Raw genomic sequence first — 15,560 nt, 5'->3', positions numbered from 1 at the left:
ATTTTGTAGGAACCTGGTAAAACTCATCTGAATCGTTTGGCAAAACAGCTGGATTGGGACACAAAGAAAGTGATACAATGGTTCAAGCTGCGGCGATATCAGGACAGACCAAGTCTGCTGACAAAGTTCTGCGAGAGCATGTAATTGATTTTTGTCATACCACATTTTCCAATGTACTTTTGAGAACTCCAAGACATTCCTTGTTGTTCGTGTTTAGGGAGTTCATTTTTCCCTAGCATTTCTCCATTTCATACCTCACTTGTTGCTGAGATGGTAGAAGGACATCCCAGGTCCCTGTCAATATCTCTTCAATCAAATCCTCCAACATGAGCTGTTTATGGGTTGGGCTTCAACTTTTTACCTGAGGCTATATGTGGGGCAAGCAGCTGAAATTAGTTGCTGCCTTTTGATGTGTACTTATTTAGACCCATGACCTAATTTTAAACTATTGGGCATCCCATTATTGGACAACGAGAAAATAGTTTAAAATGCATGCATTTGAGTTTGTTTTATTTTTCAAATTAAGGTGTTCCTGTACAATGTTGCACTGTATTAGTAAAACTTTGATTTTCTTTTTACAGGTGGAAATTCACCTTCTATCTGTGGGCCTTTTCGTTCAGTTTTTATTACCTGTCAAAGGTGAGGAAATAAATTAGTCTTATTTTAAATACTTAGTTTGGAACATGTACTAGTACAGAAAACAGATTTTTAGGATCTCTCACAATTTGAAAAAGTGTAATTTTTTTCTCCACTGTTGAGGTTTGCCTTTCTTGCAGGTGATTGCTACTTGTTGGGGTATGATTCTGTGAGTGTTAGTCATCATGTGGCACCTCCGTCAAATAGCCTTTGTTGAGGCCTGAGCCTTGACATTGATGGTTAATGAGCTATTTGGCTGCCAGGTCTATCACATCAGAGTCTGATCCTGTTGCACTTAAAACTGCAGTCACAGCAAGGGTTATTGGATGGCACTGTAAGAAAGGTGAACCCTGCTTTTGTCATGCTATGTCCAGGTATAGTCTTTTTTCCCCTCTTTTGTTTCTCTGATTGAGATCCGGTCATTCAGTACAGCCATCGATCAAATTTGGACTTTCATTTGCTTGCGTAGTCCAGCAAACTCACTGGAGAAATTCACGTAAGTTCTCAAAGGATCTTTGGTTTTGAAAGCTTGCTATTTATTTGTTCCGTTCAATTGCACAAATTTACAGATATGTTAATCTATAATCAGAACTGTCAACAACTCCAGCACAAACATTTTTTTGGCAGTTTTGCACTTAGGAGGCAAACAGCTCAGCTGGGAGTGTGCCAGATTCTTGTATGTTAGTGCATGAGTTTTGACTGTAGCAAACTAAGTGAAAATCAGTTGAATTTTAAATGATCTATGTGTTTAAGTCAGTGTCCAAACTGTAACTCATTTTCTTTGTTCTGTTTTGCACAGTGGTATTGCATTTGTTTTTTTTTTGGTAGATGCCAATCTTGTGTCAGAATTGATGTGTGTATTTAAAAAAAAGTTTGCTTTATAAGTTTGTTTTTTAAAATTCTGTTTCATACTGAAAGTGCATTGACTTTTTAAATTTATGTATGCTTCTTTCTTCTACAGAGTCCATGGCTTTGGAATACCAGAGAGTGCTGGTACAATTATCCTTTTCATGTGAGAATTATTTTTATTATCTTTTGGTTAATGTTTGTGCTCTGGCACATTTTTTATTGCATCCTGTTATTTCAGGTAAAAATAAAATTGTTATCTAGGCCATGGAAAAATGAACAATTGAAGGCCTTCATTGGCCATCTCATGAACATTACAAACCTTGATTCATACAAACATATTGCACTCATTACAGTGGTTTAAGGATATTGCAGGAGAAGGAATGGTGAGTGATAGCACGGTCAGAGGCTTTGTCATGAAAAATAATTCTTTTGTAATTCTGAGGAAAGCCCTTGAGCAATTGTTGCACTCTAATTGTAGCTAATACAAAGAATCCATGCTGTATCACACTTATTCATCATACGTAAATAATGGCATATTGATTAAAAATGAATGTCAAAAAGACCAAGATAATGGTGATAGGCAGAAACATAACTCCAGTAGTGAAAATTGAAGTAAATGAAGTCCTGGAACAAGTGAAATGATTCACATATTTTGGACCGGTTATTGTTGGTGATGGAAGATCTGGTTGTCAGAAAAAAGGATATGTAAACCTCAAGGAAATTGAATATTAAGAAAAGAACGCTGAGGTGCTCCATTTTATCTTCTATGTTAAAGGCCTCAAAGCAATGGACAGCAAGCAATAAAACTATGTGGACACAAAGGATGATCAGCCATGATCATATTGAATAGTGGTGCAGGCTCGAAGGGCAGAATGGCCTACTCCTGCACCTGTTGTCTAAAGGAGGATATTCCACTTATCCTACACAGCCATATAGACTAATGAGGAAATGCAGGAAATGGCTGGAGGAAAAAGGAAACAAGCCAATAAAATCAAATAAAAATTATGATGCTTTGGTCTTATCATTCGAGCAGATAGTAGAGAGAGATTGTTATTGGGAGTGAAAACTGGCAGAAAACATAGAAGGAACAGAGGAAAAAGCGGATGATGGATATAATGGACTGTATGCAGCTGGCCTGTTCAGAATGTGTAAGGTCAACACAGGACAGACCAAATTGAGATCAATGATAGTCAAACTTCTGGGATCAAGTTGACTCCAATAAATGAACAAATTAAATACTGGCAAAAGTTTTGATCCAGGGGATCACAGTAGAGCCAAATCCTGTCCCTGTGTAACGTTGCATGAGTGCACATGCAATAGAGTGTTACTGGATAATAATCAGATGTAGGAACTTTCTCTTGGTCTTGCTTCTTACCTATTTGGGATTCTCGGGTCAAATGTAGCATACCTACCACTGTTCATCGAGCTGAGGTTAGCTATCTCAGGCCAGATAAGGACTGAACTAATATTCTCACTAACATGCTATGTAGTAAATTTACAGGCCAACTAAAGAGAGTTGCTCTGTTATACTTCTATACTTCTATTAGGCACAGTTAAAACTAGGAGGACAGGGTCTGACTTGATTTGAAAAAAAATTGATCAGTATATCTTCTGCATTAGCCTAATAGCCGCCTTCAGTTCTTTTTTTACACTTTGGATATGCAACACAGAAACAGACCATTCAATCCAACTAAACTGTGTTTCAGCAGAGCATCCTCCCATCTTTCTTGATCTAAATCTGTCACTGATAATTTTCTTCTCCCTTATATGTTTGTACAGTCTCTCCTTGAATAGATCTTAAAAAGGTTAATGTTAAGCACAACCTGTCGTCAAAGGTTCCAGGTTCTCAGCACATTTTGGGTGAAGATATTTCTTCTCCATTCCCTATTGGAATTCTTGCTGACTCTCCTATTGATTGCCTGTAGTTGCACCACCTTGTATTGATTGCTGTAGCTGTGGCAAGTCATCACAAAGAGGAAATACTATCCTTGCTTCCAACCTCTCAGAACATTTCATAATTTAAAATATCTCCATTATGTCACCCTCAGCTCTTTTTTCCAACATCGAGCTTGCAGTTCTGTCTCAATGTGCGTATTCATGTATGTATTGTATCATCCTAGTAACTCTTCTGTACTTTCTCACGAGCACCGCCTTCAGCTATATCTTGATACCATATGTGGTGTATCAAGTTGACTGATGCCTGGTAACTGAGATGCTGGGAACCTAAGAAGAAGACAAAGATGGTTCATCCACTTGGCACTTCTGTTTGAAGATGGCTGCAAACACTTCTTCGGTTTTCTTTTGCCCCATCATACTCCCCGTGTCTTGCGTGGGTTTCCTCCAGGTGCTCCGATTTCCTCCCACATTCCAAAGATGTGCAAGTCAGGTGAATTGGCCATGCTAAATTGCTCATAGTGTTAGGTGCATTAGTCAGAGGGGAAATGGGTCTGGGTGGGTTACTCTTCGGAGAGTCGGTGTGGACTGGTTGGGCCGAAGGGTCTGTTTTCACACTGTAGGGAATCTAATCTAATCTAATCTAAATACTGCATTTTTCTCAATTGTATATGCAAGACAGTATTATCTTACAGAAATTTTCTGTATTTAATAATTTCTTGACCTTTTTCTTAACTGATATTTATGCTCATTGTATTTTTTTTAATATTCTACAAAACAAATAATTTTAGCTGTACTTAACCATTTGTTTGTAATTGCACTCTCAACTTGTGTCCACTTTCACGTTTGAGCAACCACTTCATAAAGCTGTCATTTTTTTTGATATTTCTCCTGATAAGTCTACCTGTCTGACGAGTTTATCCAGCTCCAACCTTAGAATTTGGGTTGACCAGAAAGAAAATGAGTTCACTGCATACACCCAATAGGAGAACAGCTTTATATTCTCATTTGAAAGAATGGAGTAAGGTTCATTTTTGTGCCAACCTCACCCAATTGTTTCAACATATTCTTAAAATATTTTGAAGTTTTTCAATGCATTCTTACATAAAAATGGCAGCAATTATTTTCAAATTTTCAGAATACAGTATTTGTTACTTAGTTTGATTTTTGTACATGAATGAAGTTTAAGAAGATATGGTGCAGTGATAATTTCACAGAATAAATAATGCAGAGAATTCTCTCCCCCAACTTCACTGTCCAAAACTCCAAATATTCCTCCCAGGTGAAGCAGCAATTTACATGTACTTACGATCTAGTCTGCTGAATTTGCTGCTCACAGTTCAATTTCCTCTACATTGGAGAGACCAAGTGCAGACTGAATGACTGCTTTGTGGAACACCTCTGTTCAGTCCACAAACATGACATCACCTTTCAGTTATTTGCCATTTCGATACACTCATCTGGCTCTCTCACTCATATTTCTGTTCTGTGTTTTGAGTGATCCAGTGCAAGCTGGAGGAACAGCTGCTAATTTTCTAGTTAGGTACTTTACACCCTTTTTGGATTCTACATAAAGTTCAGCAACATTAGACCATGAACTCTGTCTGCTGTTATGAAAGCTTTTTTTCCATTTCTCCGTCAATTTATGCATCATGTTTTCATACTCTTGTTATTAGTCAAAACTCACTTTTATTTTGCCATCAACACCACCTCTAAACCAATGCTTTGTTGCTTTTTGATAACCATTACCATTTCCTTGGTTATTTGTACTATGGCAGCTTTGATTTCTTATCTTTTTCTCATTCTAGCGTTTCCCTGACCTGTCCTTGTGTTCCATTTACCCCTTCTCCCCTGCCCATCTTTTCAATAGCTTAAATCCAAAACATTTCTAGCTTTCTTCAGTTCTGAATAAAAATCTTATGGTGCTTGAACTGTTAACTCTATTTTTTTCTCTACAGACGTTGCCAGACGTGCTGAGATTTTCCAGGACTTTTCTTGCATATTAGGAATCCAGAGACCTAGGCTAATGCACTGAGAACTCGAGTTCAAATTCCATAATGGCAGCTAGAGGAAACTAAATTAATACCTTTTGAAAATTGAAACTAGTCTCAGTAAACATTGTCGATTTGTTCAGAATATCCATCTGCTTCACTACTCTCCTTTGGGAGAGGAAATTCACTAAGCTTACCCTGTCTGGCCAACAAAGCTCTAGCTATGCCTGCCTCCTCACAGGGTACATGGAACAATCCATCTTCCGTAGTTACACCAGCACCATCCCCACCTTTTCCTCCACTACATCAATGATTGTATTGGCGCCACAAGGAAGTTGAATGGTTCATCAACTTCACCAACACCTTCCACTCTGACCTCAAGTTCACATGGACCATCTCCGACGGCTCCCACCCCTTCCTCAACCTATCTGTCTCCAACTCCAGTGACTGACTCAGAGGCGTCTATTTCAATCCCGTCGACTATCTTGACTCCACCACCTCCTGTACAAGTATGATCCCTTAATCCCAATTTTTTTGCCTCCACTGTACCTGCTCCCAAGAGGAGCAGTTCCACTCCGTGACATCCCAGATGTTCTCCTATTTCAGGGACTGCAATTTTCCCTTCCAAGTGATCAACAATACCCCCCAGCACATCTCCTCCACTTCCCTCACCTCCACTCTTGATCCCCACCCCGCCAACTACAACAAGGATAGAAACTCTCTGGACTTCACCTTCTACCCCACTAATCTCCAGATACAACACATTATCCTCTGCCATTTCCATCACTTACAGTCTGACCCTACCACGGTGGCTCAGTGGTTAGCAGTGCTGCCTCACGGCGCCAGGGACCCAGGTGCAATTCCAGCCTTGGGTGACTCTGTGTGGAGTTTGCACATTCTCCCCGTGTCTCTCCGGTTTCCTCCCACAGTCCAAAGATGTGCAGGTTAGGTGAATTGGCCATGCTAAATTGCCCATAGTGTTAGGTGCATTAGTCAGGGGTGAATGTAGGGGAATGGTTCTGGGTGGGTTTCTCTTCGCAGGGTCGGTGTGGACTTGTTGGGCCAAAAGGCCTGTTTCCATACTGTAGGGAATCTAATCTAATCTAAAACCCTATCTGCATGCTGCAGAGACCATTCCCTCCATGACTGTTAGGTCCATGCTCCCCACCAACCCACCCTCCACACCTGGCACCTCCCCTTGCTGCCTCACAAGATTAAAACCTGCACCCACTCTTACCTCCATCCAAGGCCCCAAAGGATCTTTTCACATCCACCCACATCATCTACTGCGTCAATTGCTCTCGATATGGTTTCTACATCGAGGAGACAGGATGCCAACATGTGGAGTGTTTCAGGGAACATCTCTAGGACACACTGCCCTGTGGCTAACCATTTCAACTCCCTTTCCCACTCTCCCAAGAACATGGAAGTCCTAGGCTGTGTCCACTGCCAAATCAAAACCAACTGCCAACTGGAAGAAGAATGCCTCATCTTCCACCTTGGGCCCCTTCAACCACTTGGCTTCAACTTCACTAGTTTCCAAATCTCTACCCCACCCCCGCCCCCCCACCCCACCTCATCCCAGATCCAACGCTTCAACTCAGCACCACCCTCTTGACCTGTCCTACCTGTCCATCTTCCTTACCACCTACCTGCACCCTCCCCACCAATCTATCAGAATAACTTCAACCTGCATCCATCTATCGTTTTCCCACCTGGTTCGCCTGCCCCACCTCTCCATTTATTCCTCATCCCCATTCCCCCTCCACATTCCTGATGAAGGGCTTATGCCCGAGACATTGATTCTCCTGCTCCTCGGGTGCTGCCTGACCTGCTGTGCTTTTCCACTGCCACCCATTTCAACTCTATATGTTACTTCAGCCCCAGAGCAATGTGATTGCCTTAACTGCCTCTGAAATGACCTCCCATACCTTTTGGTTTCAAGGGCAATTAAGGTTGGAAACAAGTGCTAGCCTTTCCAGCAACACCCACATTCCATGAAGGAATAAAAGTCTGAAGAACGTCTCTAAAGTTTGAGTTAGTCTATCTCTGCATAAAGAACCTACCTTTGACGTCTCCTCTATACCTTCCTCCTAACACCTTAAAACTCTGACCCCTCGTGGAAGTCAATCGTGCCCTGGCTATCAACTGTATCTATGCCTCTCATTACCTTGTACACCTCTCTTCCTCCTTCTCTCCAGAGAGAAGAGTCCAAGCTTTTTAGTCAACCTGTCTTTGTAAGACAAGTCCTCCAGTCCAGGCAGCATCCTGGTAAATCTCCTTTGCATCCTCTCCAAAGCCTCCGCATCTTTCCTATAATAGGGAAACCAGAACTGGATACAATATTCCAAGTGTGGTCTCACTAGGGTTTTGTAGAGCTGCAGCAAATCCTCATGGCTCTTAAACTCAGTCCCCCTGTTAATGAAAATCAAAACACCATATGCTTTCTTAACAACCCTATCGATTGGGTGGCAACTTGAACATAGGGATCTATGCACTTGAACATCAAGATCCTGCTGTTCCTCCACACTGCCAAGGATCCTATCATTAATGCTATATTCAAAATTCAAGTTCGACCTTCCAAAATGCATCACTTCGCATTTATCCAGGTTGAACTCCATCTGCCATTTCTCAGTCCAGCTCTACATCCTGTCAATGTCACGCTGCAGCCTGCAATAGCCCTTGATAATACCAACTGCACCTCCAACCTCTCTGTCATCGCCAAATTTACTAACCCACCCCTCAACCTCCTCATCCAAGTCATTTATAAAAACTACAAAGGGCAGAGGTCCAAGAACAGAGCCCGGTGGGACACCATTCACCACTGACCTTCAGGCAGAATACTTTCCATTTACAACCACTCTTTGCCTTCTGTCAGCCAACTAATTCTGAATCCAGAGGGCCAAATCTCCCTGAATCCCATACCTCCTGACTTTATGAATGAGCCTACCATGGGGAACCTTATTAAATGCCTTGCTGAAGTCCATATACACCACAGCCACAGCCCGACTTTTGTCAACCTGTCTCGTCGCCTCCTCAAAGAATTCAATAAGATTTGTGAGGCATGACCTGCCCCTCACAAAGTCATGCTGACTGCTTTTAATCACACTGTGCTTTTCCATATAGTCATAAATTCTGTCCCTCAATTATTTCCAAAACCTTACTGACCACAGATGTAAGACTGACTGGTCTGTAATTGCCAAGGATTTCCCTATTATCCTTCTTGAAAAGACAAACAGCATTTACCTCCCTCCAATCCTTTGGTGTGACTCCCGTGGAGAATGAGGAAGCAAAGTGGGTTAGCAACCTCCTTTCTCGTTTCCTAGAGCAACCTAGGATAAATCTGGTCTGGCCCTGGGGACTTAACAATCTTTAATGTTTGCTAGAATTTCCAGCATGAGAGTGTGGTGCTGGAAAAGCACAGCAGGTCAGGCAACATCCGAGGAGCAGGAGAATCAACGTTTCGGTGATGGTGGAAGCAGAATCATTAGGGACATGTAAGCAACGGCTGGACATGCACATAGTCAGCAGTGAATTGAGGGTGCATAGGTTAGGTTATTTTATTTTAGATAGGATTAATCCTTGGCACAACATTGTGGGCCGAAGAGCCTGTTCTGTGCTGTACTTTTCTATGTTCTATTTAGTTGTGGCCAAACTACTCACTATAGAATAAATAAACACTCTTTGGTATATGTCTGATAATGCATTTGCTCAAAGTGCAAAATTGAAGAATATTAAACATTCAGCTTTCTCCACTTCAATGACCAACATCCAAAAGATGGGTTCACCTTGCTTTGTTGTAAAAGTGTGTTTGAGTCCACTTGAGCTGGTGTGAAAAAGTCTTCACTTTACCAACCATTACTTTTCTAGATATAATGAGCTCAGCCATTTTCTAGTGAGTGCAGTGCAACAAATAAAACTATCCATAATTGACAAAGGGAAAGACACAATTTGATGACAGGGAAAGCAGCAGTTAAATTGATAAATTACGTTTTCCGGAGATTAGGAAATAAAAAAGTTTGCATCATTATAGATCTGATCACCTGGTCAGGGCATCCTAAATATCTCCTCTGTTGCATGGTATTTTCAACAGTGTAATATTCTTTCAGATAATTTGAGTTCTGAAGAAGAATCCAATCTTACTCAAAGTTAACTTTGTTTTTCTGTCCACAAATACTGCCAGACGTGTTGTGTTTCTCCACACCTGCTATTGTTTAAAACTTCTAGTATATGCAGTATTTTGCATCTTTATAATAATCTCTCAGCACTGCACCAACTTAGTTATGAGAATTATTTTGAGTTAGAACAAGGAATCAGCCATTCTGGACTGAGATGATTTGGTCCCCAAAGAGCCAGATATCTCCAGAATTATCCATTCCTAAGGACAGCAGATGATCTGCCTCTAAGTTCATCCAGTACTGAGCTTGATAGATCATTGAGCTCAAAGAAATCATGATCTGGGGCTTAAATCCAGCTCAAAGACAGGACGTGCAACAATTGAATAAAGCTCTTGGATAAAGATGCATTTTTAGACCACTGAACGGAGGACTTACATTAACTTTTGACTTTCTATTTGATGGGTTCAATGAGTGGAAAAGTGCCAGCACTGGCCCCACTCCCTGAAATATGCAGCATTTAAAGAGAAAATTGAAAACTGGTATAAAGTTTCAAAGTTTTTCAGTCTAGGTTTGAGAGTGGTCCAGTACTATACAACCAGAAGTCAAAACAAAACTGAGCAGAGTAGCAGATTTGTGGTCCACTTATGGTTTAACATTTTGGTGATTATCCTTTACAAATAGGTAATACAAACCCTGATGTTTAACTCGGTTAGTTTTTGGCAGGTACCTTCCTTGCCTACTGAGTAAAGCAGATTTAACAATCAGGATCTCTGTGGATGTCTTCAATGAATTTTATAGGAAATTTCCACTAGATGGGCAGGGTATTAAAACAAAAAAGCTAGTAGCTTGAAAAAAGGAAATAGTTGGAAAAAAAGTTTCATCACTCAAAGGATATTTGTTAGAGGACCAAAAGTTAAATCCTGTCTCCTTCCCTTTTGTGCAGGAACTTTCGTTTCAAATCTATGTACACTACATGATGGAATTTGCTTTCTATGGATCACTGATATTTTCACAGTTTTTTGATGTTAAAAGAAAGGTAAGTCTACCAGTGACCTCTGGACATACGACGATGTGCACGTACTGATATTTCATACAAACTAATAGCCAAGATGATGACATGTTGACGGTCTCTGGTTTTGAAATGACTGTTCAAACCTGTTTTCCCAATACATAATGGGATATATTGTCCAGCTCACCTAAATTACCCCCTTGTTCATTGGGCTTACGGTAAAGTTGGTATCAAAATCAGAGAGAAATAGACAGCACATTGAAGGCACTATTGAAATTGGGTAGAGCAATAGTTTTTAGAAAGGAAAGCATAGGAGGATGGATCCCTGCAGCACAATGTCATATTTATGCATTGGGTGTATGTAAGTGAACAGTGGACCAGGTAATGCATTATTTTGTATCTTGTATTGGAATGTTAACTGACTCATTTGGTAGTGCTGTTGCCTTGAAGTCAGAAGATGTGAATTTAAGTTCTATTTCATGATTTGAGCACAAAAATCAGGTTGACACGATGTTGCATTCTGAAGGAGTGCTGCACTGTTTGAGGTACTGTTTTGGATGCAGTCCTATCTGCTATCTGGTGGACATAAAAGGTCCTATGGGACTATATAGAAGAAGAGCAACTAGGAGAGTTGATATTTATCACCAGTCAACATTCCAAAAGATAGCTGGTCATTTATCATATTGCCATTTTTGGGAGTTGGCCCAAGAGTAACAGGCTGCTGTATTTCAAGGGTAACTACACTTCGAAAGTTGGCTGTAAAGTGCTTTTGTACATCCTGTTATCATGAGCATTATATAAATGCAAATTTTTTTGATGGGTGTTGAGCATGCTTTTCATGGTTTGGATATAATCATAAATAAAATCAGTGTTAATCATGTTTTTATGGAAATTAGTGCTTCATTGATTTATTAAGTTAAAATGTAACCATCCTTTTAATTGTGAAATTTATTTTAAAATGTAACATAATAACATAAGAAATAGGAGCTGGAGTAGCATCTGGAGTAGGCCAGCATTCAATAAATCTATAATGGATTCAGTTACACTTGCTCCCTGCTCACTATAACCTTTAATTCCTTTACTGTTCAAAAATCTGTCTTTTGCCTTAAAAACATTCAACAAGGTAGCCTCAATTGCTTCACTGGGCAGGAAATTCCACAGAATCACAACCCTTTTAGAAGAAGAAGTTCCTCCTCAACTCAGTCCTAAATCTGCTCCCCCTTATTTTGAGACCATGTCCCCTAGTTCTAGTTCCACCCACCAGTGGAAACAAACTCCTCACTTCTTTCTACCTCTCTTCTCTTCCCCCCAATTCTTCTAAATTCCAATGAGGACTGTCCCAGTCTACTCAATCTCTCCTCAGAAGTCAATCCTCTGAACTCTGCAAACAGTGTAGTAAACATCTTCTGCACACTCCCTCCAGTGCCTGTACATCCTTTCTCAAGTAAGGAGATCAAAACTGTACAGTATACAGTACTCTAGGTGTGGCCTCACCAGCACCCCCACACTGTAGCATAACCTTCCTATTTTTAAACTCCATCATTCTAGCAATGAGGACAACATTGTATTTGCATTCTTAATAACCTGCTGCACCTACAAACTGACTTCTTGTGATTCCTGCATAAGGACACCCACATCCCTCTGCAGAGCAGTATGCTGCAATTTTTCACCATTTTAAAAATGTCTGCTTTGTTATTCCTACCAAAATAGATGACTTCACATTTACCAACATTGTACTCCATCTGCCAGATCCTTGTCCACTCAGCATGTATATCCCTCTGCAAACTTTGCATTGTCTGCACTCTTTTCTCCCACCCCCCTCATCTTAGTAACATCTGCAGACTCTGGCACACTACACTTAATCCCCAACTCTCTAATATCTATGTAAATTGTAAACAATTGTGGTCCCAACACTGACCCCTGAGGCACACCACTAGCCACTGATCACCAGCCAAAAACTACCTGTTTATCACCACTCTTTGCTTTCTGTTAGTTAACCAATCTTCTATCCATGCTTATACGTTACCCATAATACCACGCACCTTTATCTTGTGCAGCAGCCTTTTGTGCAGCACCTTGTCGAATGCCTTCTGGAACTCCCAGATACATCACGTCCACTGGTTTCCTGTTGTTCACCGTGCTTGTAACGTTCTCAAAGAATTCCAGTAAATTTCAGTTAAACATGATCTCCCTTTCATGAATTCATGCTGCGTCTGCCCAATGGGTCAGTTCTATCCAGATGTCTTGCTATTTCTTCCTTGATTATAGATTCAAGCATTTTCCCCACCACAGAAGTTTTAAGATATCTGACCTTTAGTTACTAGCCTTTTGTCTACCTCCTTTTTTTAAAACAGTGGCACCACATTTGAAAAATTTAGTTTTTGAATTCATTTTATTCTCATTTAGAGTTAGAGTCAAACATCATAGAAGCAGTCCCTTCAGTCCAACCAGTCCATGCTGAACATAATCCCAGACTAAACTTGTCCCATCTACCTGCTCCCGGCCCATATCCATATAAACCTTTCCTATTCATGTATTTATCCAAATGTCTTTTAAACATTGTATCCACATCCACCTCTTCCTCAGGAAATTCATTCCACATGCGAACCACCCTCTGTGTAAAAATATTTGCCTCCACTTTATTAAATCTCTCTCCTCTCACCTTAAAAATGTTCCTCCAGACTTGAAACTCCCTAACAACTCTATCTAGACCTCTCATTATCTTATAAACTACTATCATGTCACCCCTCAACCTCCTACGCTCCAGTGAAAAAGTCTCAGCCTATTCAGCCTTCCTTTGTAACTCAAACCTTCCATACCTGGCAACATCCTGTTAAATCGCTTCTGAACCCTCTTCAGCTTGACAACATCTTGCCTGTACTGGGTGAGCAAAACTGGATTTGGTTTTCCAGAAGAGGCCTCACCAATGTCCTGTACAACATCAACATAACATCCCACCTCCTATACTCAGAGGACTGAGCAATGAAGGCAAGTGTGCCAAACCTTTTTAACCATCCTGTCTATATGTGACGCAAACTTTAAAGAATTATTTACCTCTACCCCTAGGTCACTCTGTTCCATAACATTACCTAAGGCCCAACCATCAATTATATAAGCCCTACCCTTGTTTGTTGTACCAAAATGCAATACCTCTCATTTATCCAGATTGAACTCCATCTGCCATTTTGCAGTCCATTGCCCCATTTGATCAAGATCCTTTTGTAATCTTAAAACTTTCTTCACTGTCTACTGTGCTACTGATTTTGGTGTCATCCACATGATTACTAACCATGCCTTCTATATTCTCAGCCAAATCATTTATATAGATGACAAACAAAAGATGACCCAAAACATCACTGGTCACAGGCCTCCAGTCTAAAAAGCAACCCTCCACCATTACTCCGTCTCCTGCCATTAAGCCAATTATGTATCCAATTAGCAAGCTCGCCCTGATTTCCATGTGATCTGACTTTACCACTTATTCTACCATGCAGAACCTTGTCAAAGACTTTACTAAAATCTGAATAAACAAAGTCTACTGGTCTGCCATCATCAACATTTTTGGTAACTTCCTCAAAAACTCAATCAAGTTTGTGAGATACAATTTTCCTCTCAAAATCATGCTGACTCTCCCATTCATATTTTGCCTCTCTAAATGTCCATAAATACTGCCTCTTTTATAGTCACCTCCAACAATTTACCTTTAACCAAAGTCAGACTCACTATTCTATAGTTTCTTGTGTTTTCCCTACAACCTTTCTTAAACAAAGGTACAACATTAGCCACCCTCTAATCATCAGGCACCTCGCCTGTAGTTATAGATGAGAACATATTTATTAGTGTGGTTGTTTCTGTAAGTGGGATCTATTCCTAGTTTTTAAAATCTGTTCATGGGATGTGTTTATTGCTGACTCGGCAGGCATTTATTGCCTTTGTGAAGGTGATGATCAATCACATTCTTCAACCACTGCAGTCCTCCGGATGTAAGTATGACCAATGCTGTTAGGAAGGGAGTTCCTGGATTTTGACACAGCACCAGTGAAAAAATGGCAGTACACTTCAAAGTCCTGATGATGTGCAGTTAGTAGGGACCAAGCAGCTGATTGTGCTCCCGTGCATCTGTTGCCTTTGTTTTCCTGGTACGAGGGGGTCACAGATTTGGGAAGGTGCTATTGAAGGAAGTAATACCTCAAATTGTAATTATGGTGCTGGACATAGAGGTAAAAGAGACACCAAAAAATAAATTTGATATTTAATCTGGGAATTATTTTGGGTAATCCTTATTGTTTCTCCAGATTGTGTGATTCTGCATTGTTGGTGTTTAAACAGCTATTATTGATTACAGCATGGTAGAAAGCAATGAAACCTGTTTATGAAAGGTGACTAGTGTAGTATTGGCCCATTTAGGCTCTTCATCGAGTACAAATTATGCATCACAGTAAATCTTGGATTAGCTAAAAGTGTCAAAATATGAAATAAATGCCACTACTTTATCATAAAGCATACTTCCCATAAAAAGAAAACTTAATGTACAAACCAGGCTATTACTTTCTGTAACACTTGTCCCATTATGTGCACTCTTCATGACACGTACCACAGTCCAAGGTTCCTATCTGTAGCTGACAGTTCACAAGTCCTGCCTCAACAGCATACAGATTAGAAATGACACGTGTACAGTCTCCACAATGTGTTCACTTTCTGCAACATTTTAATGCCCAGAGAAGTAAACTACAAATTTGCATCTTACCACAAAATTTTAAACCATTGCCTATATCTCCACACAAATGGAATGGAGCTGCGTATGTTTGGAAATTCAGTACATTCCTCAAAATAAATTTGTTTGCTTTCATTTTATTATTGAAAATTTAACTAAATCCCATTGCTGTGCTAATTGTTACAGACCAGGGACAACCCAGACTAATCCCTGACCTGTATTAGCAGATCTCAGCCTGAGCAGCACAGTGCATTTAGATTATGGAGAGAAAGGCAGGCAGGATTCCTGTTTTGTAGGAAACTCAAATGCATAGCCATTTGAGGAAGACTTGATTATATTATGTTTCCATT

General features: G+C 40.3%; 1 protein-coding gene across 1 annotated transcript in view; it reads left to right on the top strand.

Moving 5' to 3' along the window:
• The window catches only part of LOC140465781 (ceramide synthase 6-like), a 41,672-nt gene that overhangs the window by 13,399 nt on the left and 12,713 nt on the right, over positions 1 to 15,560 (top strand). The window contains exons 3-6 of the mRNA XM_072561543.1: positions 10 to 140; positions 582 to 639; positions 1,598 to 1,648; positions 10,431 to 10,523. Of these exons, the coding sequence (XP_072417644.1) occupies positions 10 to 140; positions 582 to 639; positions 1,598 to 1,648; positions 10,431 to 10,523 (333 nt within the window). The remainder of the gene's footprint in view (positions 1 to 9; positions 141 to 581; positions 640 to 1,597; positions 1,649 to 10,430; positions 10,524 to 15,560) is intronic.

The sequence above is a fragment of the Chiloscyllium punctatum genome, chromosome 42, assembly GCF_047496795.1.
Source record: "Chiloscyllium punctatum isolate Juve2018m chromosome 42, sChiPun1.3, whole genome shotgun sequence".
Taxonomy (NCBI): domain Eukaryota; kingdom Metazoa; phylum Chordata; class Chondrichthyes; order Orectolobiformes; family Hemiscylliidae; genus Chiloscyllium; species Chiloscyllium punctatum.
The sequence above is the reverse complement of the archived record's forward strand: the minus strand, read 5'-3'. Positions and strand labels throughout refer to the sequence as shown.